Genomic DNA, 9,740 nt, shown 5'->3' with positions numbered 1-9,740 from the left:
TTCTGCTGCTTGTGCACATTGTTTATAGGACAAAAAAGGAACGAGAAAACTAGGTGTATAAAGTGATTGTAAAGCTAGCTCAATGAACCTGAAAGCAGAAATAATGCCTCGCTACCTTACATTTTTCTCCATATTTATATTAATTTACTTGATTGCAATCTCCTGTAAGGCCTTCTTCCCCACCACCTTGCTCCTACATAAGATGAGAGCTTCATGCATCCAGAACACCTGTCGGAAAACTATCTCTCTCACAACTCATTTCTGTGATGTAAAAACTGCTGTATAGAGTTTTATTCTGACCTGCACAAGGATTAATGAAGGTAGATAGGTTCTTGGCTTGAGTCCAAATCTGTCTATATTCTAGCTCTATGACTTCCTTCTAGACAACCTGAAAGCAAAAGATTATGTAATGAAGGTCGTTAAACACAGAAGAATCCAATATCACATTTTATGAGTCTGAAATAAGACTTCATAGTTTAATACTTCTCAAAAATATGCCTTATTGATAAATACTGAGTTTGAAATCGTAGCTCAATTAAGTCAGTTCAACATTGGAATGGTGTGAGGGGACAAATAGTTCACCATTAAGGTAGATGATATTGGAAGGCTAGTATGCATGCTATCATAAAACTGAGAAGCTGAAATATTTTGTTATTATTCTAATAGTATAGCATATATGAGGATAGGAAAAATTTCATAAAATAGGAGGTGTTCAATTTCCATGGAGAAAAAGTTCATACAGAAATATAATAAGAAAAATTTTACTGAGTGATGTAATTTTTAAGATGCTTTAGAAAACAAAGTGTTGTCTTTGTACCTCATCATTTAATACTGAAAACTTCTTATTTATTTTTTAATATCGTGTTTGGGGGGTTTTATACTTCTGCTTCTTAGGTTAGTTGTGGAGGAATCATTTTGTGGCAGCCATCACAGACACAAAACATTTTTTTTCTCTTCTTATTAACAATCTGGAAAATTGGATGGTAATATGTTAAAAAAATAATATGTTAATAAAAATGTAAATGTTATCAGTGCTGGAAAATTTCCAAGAGGACTTCAATGAGCAGAGTGATAACAGGTGAAATTTAGGTATAAGTAATGCACAGTGATGCACCCTAGAAAAAGAATTCCTGGAATTCTTCGTGTATGTTACTGAGTTCTGGCTAAAGTGCCAGCATGCAGGTAAGAGAACTGCCATCACTGTGGAGGTATGATATTTCTCTTCTATATATAGTGACAGAGAAAAATACAAGGAACTTGTTCTTTGGTTATGGTGCAACCTAGAGGGCAAGAGTGGCAAAGGTATCTCTAAACCATCTTCATCTCCCAAGGATCATGATGGTCCAGGGTAACCCAAATAATGGACTGGAATAAACGTGGAACTGCTCTGAATATGGCACCCTGTGCTTTCCAAAGACCTTTTTACTGTCATAGTTTGTTTCTCTAACACTCAGCCTAGTGGCATCCAAGCAGAGACTTATAGAAAAAAAAATATGCTAACTACAGGACCAGAAGAAATTAAATACTAAATTGATCCTGATGCAAATTACTGTAGTACAGCCTATGGAATACCAGCTATGAAGCATAGGGCAATAGTGGAAGATTGAGGCTGTTGTCCATATTCAAACCAATATGTACAAAAATGATGTTGACATACTGCAATTATTTTTAAAACCAAACACAAATGGCCTCAGAAGCTCTTTCCTTACGTTGCAGAAATTTGGGGTGCTCCCCATCGTGTCCGTTCTTCTTTATGCACACACTGAACCTTGCTTGCATCTTCATCTAGGGTGAAGCTATTTGATCTCTATATCAAAAAATAGTACTATGATATCAAAAAAGAGTACTATGATTTACACTGTCAGATTGAAAGTCTCAACAGGGTAAGAGATGAAGTTTGTCGCAAATGTTTGTTGGCTTGGGGGCTATAATGAGGAAGCATTTATCCTTGAATGTAGGCAGGGAAATAAAAAAATAAATATTGGTGAATGTTAGATTTACTTTACCACTTTGAACTGTGTATAGAGAGAAAAATAGGTCATAAATATTCAGTGGAAGTAAGCTCAAAATACGAGTTTGCCTTTTCAGTGGTGCAGGCACAGCTTGACATCCTAGGTGTTAGTAAAATAATTAGGCCAAAGGGTTCACTAACGCTCTTTAAATTAGGCACAAAAAGCAGTTTCCAGTGCATTTTTTACAATCAGAGCTGCTGCCCTTGTCAGAACTGAGCATGTTATCATTAGCTTACCACCTCCTTAGCCTGTAAATTTGAGTCTCTGATCAATGGCAGGAGAATAAAAATAACAGGACAATATTTGGTTTCCCATACAGAGCTGGTAAACTCAAATGGTAATAATCAGTGTAGGTCAGCATCATTCAGAAGAACATGAGCTCAGCCCAGATGGATATTGCTCACCATGGAAATTTTTTATACCCCTTTCAAAAGTAATAATTTCATCCATTGCAGATCAAGTGTTTCTTTCTCTTCTCCTCCACCTTCAGCCCTAGAGCCCATCATGTGTCTTTTCCTCCTCACTGTGAAAGTTTGACCAAAGGTGTTTTCTGGTAACATAAAGGAGCCAGCAGTGCTGTCTCACTGCATGCTTTTTCTCTGGACAGATCAGAAGCTGCATCATTAGGGTAAAAGTGGATTTTCATCAGCAGCTATTCTCAAAATCTGTTGATATGCAAGTTTGTCTGCAGGAATATCATCATCTCATTCTTTAAAACTAACATTGCAAATAATCTCCTAACATCTTCTTTGTAATGATGATAATTGCATATTGATTTGTAAAGCATCTTAATGTGATCATCAGCCTACTGTGCCCAAGACTATCAATCACAGGACAGTGCATGAACCTGCTCTTATGCTGATGAGTTCAGCACGATTTTTGTGCGCTTGATGTATTCTTTAACACATAAATAAAGGTGCAGTTGTTTTTGAGAGGAGGAAAAATGTTAATGAATATGTAGAAAATATGAGCTTCCTGGACATTTTGCTGTCAATTTTTAAGCAATTTAGCTAACAAACTGGAATTAATTCAGACTACTTTCATCAAATCAGTGCAAGAGGATACATAAAGACATTTGTTGTACCTCAGTTGCATTTTATTTTCCACCTGTGGTAGAATCATAAATTTGTTTCCCAGGAATTGAGCTGGAAAAGAAATAATTAAATGAAAACAAACTGAATTGGAGAATAACCTCTGGTTAATTAATTTCTTAGAAATAATTTGGGCTCAAATAATTTTTCCTGTTGCACTGTTTTTAGGGATTAAACTGATTTCAGTGTATTTATTTGGAAATTACAGTTACACAGCCCAAAGGCAAAGAAAGCCATCATTTTCACAAAGAACTAGCTTTTTAAAATGCACTCAGTGTTTCTTTTGTGAGATCTCCACTCATCCCACTGTAAACCGTGGTTAGTGAACTTTTTAACTCATTTTTTAAGCTCATTCATGAGGCATGTACTTAAGCGTGTATTTAGAAGCCTAGTTGCAGGCTTTTTCTTTGGGAAATTCTGACTGCTCTCTAATCTACTCTTTAAATATGATAGAAATATTTATTTTCTATTAACAGGCAAGATTAAACAGACTTATTCTAATTAGCAGGTAACTTTGCTGTGTTGTGTTTTGAAACAGACGGTACTTTGGTGAGAAAATTGGGCTATATTTTGCCTGGTTAGGCTGGTACACGGGGATGCTCTTCCCAGCTGCCTTCATTGGATTGTTTGTCTTTTTGTATGGAGTCACCACTCTAAACCACTGCCAAGTCAGGTAACGTATGCAGTTTTATAAGGGAAATTACAGCTGTGGGTTGTTATGAATAATTCAAGAGATCTTCATATGAATTGTTAATTATTTCATTTTGAACTGTTGAATGCTCAGAAAAAGACTCTGCTTGGTTCTAACAAGATACCCAGAATAGAGCTTCCCTTGCTTTGTGCTCCTGATTTGGGACGGGAGGCAATATTCTCACCCCGTTCCAGTTGCTGATGGTGCTGGCAACTCAGCACGAAGTGGGGAAAAAGGAGGGCTCCTTCCTTACCGTTGTAACATGCTGGCAGAGGAGTGGGGAATTTTCATTCTCTTCAAGGCTTTTATCAAAGATCCACCACAGGTGGGGCAGGGAGGAACTCTTGACGTCAAGAACCCCCTGGACTTTCTGCTGGCTGCTGCACCCCTATATCTTTGCACACTTAAGTCACAAGAATAAGTAGAATTTAACTTCATCTGCAATCATCCTCACCCTCCTCCTACCAAAGGTTACTTCTAACTCAAGGAGAAGCTGGAAATGATAAAGAGATACTGCTAGCCTGGCCCAGAAGAACTGTCTTTATGAGTGTAAACTCTGAAGTCTTAGACAGTAAACAAATATTAATTACACACATGCAGTTCTGAACATCTTGGTTTCAGTTACAGAATCAGTATTGTTCAAGAAGTAACTGAATATTAGTGAAACTTATCAATCTATTTTAAGACTGGTTGTTGTGCATTAAATTATTAATTTTTATCTCTTCTATTATTCCAGTAAAGAAGTCTGCCAAGCTACAGATATTATAATGTGTCCTATATGTGACAAATACTGTCCCTTCATGAGGTTGTCAGACAGCTGCGTTTATGCCAAGGTACATTTTTAAACTATGCAAATAGAAAAACTTTCATGGTAAAAGCATAGATTTTGCCTTTTGCATTTGTCTTTAGTGAGTTTGGATAGATAAAATCTTGAAAGGACAGATCAAGTTCAGCCAATATTAACATTCATTGTCTTTTACCAAGACTCAGTTTCGTCGTAAAACACTTGAATGCAATTTGCACTTAGAGCTTCAGCAGTCCCAGAGGTCATGTCCTCAATCATGTGCTACGGTGTCCTTGGCATCAACCTTTATCTTATGATCCATCGTTTGTACGTGGCTCCATAAAATGAACACTTTGGGTCTGAAAGTCAGTAAGTCAGCTTCATCTGGGGCCCAAATTCAGTGCCTCTGTGCAAACACATGGAGCATGAGGAATAAACAAGAGGAGTTAGAGGCATGCATACACCTACAGAGTTATGATCTTATTGACATCTTATTGGCATCATGGAGACATGGTGGGGTGGCTTCCATGGCTGGAGTGCAGGTTCTTTAGGAAGGACAGGCAGGGGAAACAAGGAGTGGGTGTTGCCCTCCATGACAACAACCAGATGGAGCGCATGGAGCTCCACCTGGGGATGGATGAGAAGCCAACTGACAATTTATGGGTCAGGATTAAAGGGAGGGCAGGAACAAGTGACATTATAATAGGGGCCTACTCCAGGCCACCTGAACAAGAAGACAGAGTCGACATGGCCCTCTATAGACAGATATGAGCAGTCTCATGTTCACAAGCTCAGGTACTTATGGAGGACTTTAACCCCCCCAGTATCTGTTGGTGGGACAACACAGCAGAGCGTAAAAAATCCAGGAGGTTCCTGAAATGCATTGATGATAACTTCATTCCTCAAGTGATAGAGAAGCCTACGAGAAGAAGTGATATGCTGGACCTTGTTCTTGCCAACAAGGAGAGGCTGGTGAGGAACACGAAGATCAAAGGCATCCTTCACTGGAGTTCAAGATCCTTAGGGCAGCAAGAAGGGCACACAGCAAGCTTGCTACCTTGGACTTCAGGAGAGCAGATTTTGGCCTCTTCAGGAATATGCTTGACTGAGCACTGTGGGATATAGCCCTGGAGGGAAGAGGGGGCCAAGAAAGCTAGTTAATATTCAAGAATCACCCCCTTCAAGCTCAGGACTGATGCATCCCAACAAAGAGGATGTCAGGCAAAAATGTCAGGAGGCCTCTGTGGATGAACAAGCAGCTCCCAGACAAACTCAGGAACAAAAAGGAAGCCTTTAGAGGGTGGAAGCAAGGACAGGTAACCTGGGATTAATACAGAGAAATTGTCTGAGCAGCCAGGGGTCATGTTAGGAAAGCTGAAGTCCTGACAGCTGCACTCATGATCATATTAAAATTATTACATGAAAATAGAAAATAAAGCCTCACTATCACAAATTAATTGCTGTTAATATATCCTCAGGTAACACACCTTTTTGACAATGGAGCTACTGTCTTTTTTGCTGTTTTCATGGCGGTGTGGGGTAAGTTTTTGGTTTGGTGTTAAGTAATTGCACAATCTTTTTCTTAAAGATGGGGTGGACCTGACCATGGAGGCCATCACACAGGTCTCCCATGAGTGTGAAATATGTGCTGCAGTCAAGCAACCCACACAAGTAAAATCTCCCTGGAAGAGAGGGCAGTGGCTGGGTTTTCGGTATAGTGACACCTGGCAAATTGACTGCATTAGACTACTGCCAAGGATTTAACGTACGCTTTTGTAATTTCCCGCACATTTTTTTCAGACACTGTGAAAAACAATGGAGGCTTGATTCTTTTCTTTTTCCGCAAAACAAAGATAGAAATGGTTGCAATTGGGTTTTTATGTGATAATAATTTTAATTAGAAACATGAATGCACTATGTAGAGTGTGTGTAGATAGTTTCATTCCGGGCAGGGTTTAGTTGTTTTTCAATCTGTTTTCACTGAGGCCTTTTCTCTGTAACTGTTCAGAGCTGCTTTTAGCTTAGGGCAGCTCAGTTTAGTGTCCGTACTAAAATGAATTCATGCATCATTTTTCCCACCTTGGAGAAGCAGTAAAGCTTAAATATACGTAAGCTGGTTGTAATTAAAGCAAAACTCTGACGAAATAAATCAAACATTTAGTTGAATCACAAATTGATTTGAGAGTGGTCTAACTTTTGTCATGGAGGCTGAATTTTGCCCATAGGACAGTTCTATTTCTGGCTCAAATATTTTTCCTACTGTTGTCTTGTAGGCAGAATTGAAGGTAAGAGGAAACAATAATTTCTGGCAGCACAAAAAGTCTTTCAAACATGCCCTGAGCAGGCCCAGGCTCTTTGCTGCTGCCATGCCATTCTGAGAGAAGGCTAACACCTTTAGAAAATAGCCCACTGAGGTGCCTCAAAAATGGCATCCATCCTACAGTTCCAGGTGCTTGAGCTATCCTGATTTAGCCGTTGTTCTCCTGTTCTTACTCACACAACTCCAACTGCTTTGGAAAGGTGTCTAGGTAATTCTTATCTCTATTTTAAACTGCAGATCTTTACTGAAACACAAGAGATATTCAGGAGGCAACATTAAAGCTGTCTCGACAACACAGATTAATCTAACCAGTTTGTTTCAGTTCCTTCCTCTAAAACTATGTTTTTGTCTTATTGAACTAAATTAGGTCATATACAAGCCTATTCATGCCATTTCATGTAATATTTACATATTAAGATATTGCAAATTACATTAAGAAAAATAATTTTATGTTTCTCCTTGGTATTTTAGCTTTGATTTAGAGCTACACCAGAGCTGAGAATCACCAAAAATTTGTAAGACTTAAAGATTTCTTTGGATGTTTACTCAGCTTTTCCAACCTCTTTTTCTATGTGCTCACTGAAGTTGAGAATTTCCAAGACACTTAAGAAGCAGGGATTTCCATCTCAGCTAGAAAAATTGATGAGTTAACATCATTGAACATTTATGTCACTGTTACTAACTGCTCAGGAGCATATCTTTGGAACACAGCTCTTTGCACCAATGCTTTTTTTCCTCCGCAACAGTACCACTGCTTTCAGCAAACAGCTGTGCTCGCAGCATTGCACCTGTGTCTTCGCACAGCCCAAAATGAGGGCTGTAAGGAAAAGTAGCTCTAAGTAAGGGGAATACATCACTCAGCTAACCATGCCTGGTCCTGTTTCACGGTCGCTGCCTGGGCAGGCTGCCTGACTACAAAATGCTGTAGGTCCTCTCTCTTTCCTGTCCTTAGTTAATAGGTGCTGCACCCTGCTTTGGTTAGCCTCTCCTTCAGGCATCACTATCAGACTCTCAAACCCAGTTTCCTCTGGGGATATCTCCCCACCAGACTGTCAGGACTGGCAAATCTGAGTCAAGGCAATCCCAAGCACAGATGTAGGCTGGGCAGTGATTGGCTTGAGAGCAGCCCTGAAGAAAAGAACTTCGGGGTACTGGTAGATGAGAAGCTCAACATGAGCCGTCAGTGCGCACTTGCAGCCCAAAAACCCAATCATGTCCTGGGCTGCATCAAGAGGTCCGTGGCCAGCAGGTCAAGGGAGACGATTCTTCCCCTCTACTCCACTCTCGTGAGACCTCACCTGGAGTACTGCGTCCAGTTCTGGAGCTCACAGCACAAGAAAGATATGGACTTGCTGGAGCGTGTCCTGACAAGGGCCACGAGGACGATTAGAGGGCTGGAGCACCTCTCCTATGAAGACAGACCGAGAGAGTTGGGGTTGTTCAGTCTGGAGAAAAGAAGGCTCTGAGGAGACCTTATTGTGGTCTTCCAGTATCTCAAGGGGGCCTACAAGAAAGCTGGTGAGGGGCTTTTTAGGATGTCGGGTAGTGATAGGACTAGGGGGAATGGATTAAAGCTAGAGATGGATCAGTTCAGATTGGATGTTAGGAAGAAGTTCTTCACCATGAGGTGGTGAGACACTGGCACAGGTTGCCCAGAGAGGTGATGGAAGCCCCATCCCTGGAAGTTTTTAAGGCCAGGGTGGATGGGGCTCTGAGCAGCCTGATCTAGTGGAGGATGTCTCTGCCCATGGCAGTTGAGTTGGAACTAGATGATCTGTAAGGTCCCTTCCAACCCTGACAATTCTATGATTCTATGATAAGAAAAAATAGAAGTGCTGCCCTTCAGATGATTTGGCTATCAGAGAAGAGACTATAGGACAGTAGTTGGAGTAAGAGCTTTCCCCATGACTTTTGTTGGTTTACACTGTGCTTGTGAGCTTGCCACCAAGAGGGATGCAAGAGCAGCAATGGGAAGGAGGTTGTGAATGCAGGGTAATGGTTTGGGGCAAGGCACGATCCTATGGCTCCACCTGAACTGCAGTTTCTTAGATAAGACTTTGCTGAGGTAACAGTGAGATTGTGTAGATGTTTCCCATATAGTTAAAGCTAAAGCAGTATTAGAACAAGGAAAGCCACACTTCTCAGGGATTTTCTGGTACTGTATTTATGAGTTGGCTTACTGCCTGTCTTAAATGGATTTTCACTCTGCAGGAGGCCTATTGGCAGCTGCAGGCATTACCATCATCTTAGTAAATCGTAGCGGAAGAGAAGAAACAATGACAGCAGTTTGATTGTGGAAATGTTTTTTCTGTCAGCATTAAACAAGTGGCAAGTGCATAACAAATTGGCTGTGAAAAGTTCAGCCTTCTAGATGATCCAGTTTGACAGACACTAGCATATAAAATAATGATGGCAGTGCTTTTTAAAAAAAAAGAGAATGAAAGCAAAAAAAGACAGCTAGAATTGTTACCTCTTTAGCCTGAGCTTAGCCACTGTCTTATTATCTAAAATACCTTCTTCATTGTCTTCACTGTTCACCACTGAGTGAGCTCCCATCTTGAGGGAAAAACCTCAGCCATTTGCTTGGGGTTTTCAAAACCAGGCGTAGTCAGGTTGGGTTTTCCATGAAGAGGTGATCTGTACTGGAGTTTCCTCTAATTGATAAACAAAGTAGATTTCTCACTTTTTAAATAAAAATAAAATGCATCTCCAAATGATGCACAAACTGCTGTGGCCAAGCTAGGGAGAGCAATTACCACAATAAGTATCAGTACGAGCTGCCTGGTTTGTAGGACTCTAAAGTACAGTGACCCATCTTTTATAGTGTTTCATTGTGGGATAA

General features: G+C 40.2%; 1 protein-coding gene across 1 annotated transcript in view; it reads left to right on the top strand.

Moving 5' to 3' along the window:
- LOC104272134 (anoctamin-4-like) overlaps window positions 1-9,740 on the top strand; it is a gene marked incomplete at both ends in the record, with an annotated part of 111,809 nt that overhangs the window by 84,233 nt on the left and 17,836 nt on the right. Inside the window, 3 exons of the mRNA XM_009867044.1 lie at window positions 3,642-3,776; window positions 4,531-4,627; window positions 6,057-6,117. Of these exons, the coding sequence (XP_009865346.1) occupies window positions 3,642-3,776; window positions 4,531-4,627; window positions 6,057-6,117 (293 nt within the window). The remainder of the gene's footprint in view (window positions 1-3,641; window positions 3,777-4,530; window positions 4,628-6,056; window positions 6,118-9,740) is intronic.

This window comes from Apaloderma vittatum, unplaced genomic scaffold (genome assembly GCF_000703405.1).
Source record: "Apaloderma vittatum isolate BGI_N311 unplaced genomic scaffold, ASM70340v1 scaffold8693, whole genome shotgun sequence".
In the NCBI taxonomy this organism is placed as follows: Eukaryota; Metazoa; Chordata; class Aves; order Trogoniformes; family Trogonidae; genus Apaloderma; species Apaloderma vittatum.
This window is presented reverse-complemented; position numbering and strand designations above follow the sequence as displayed.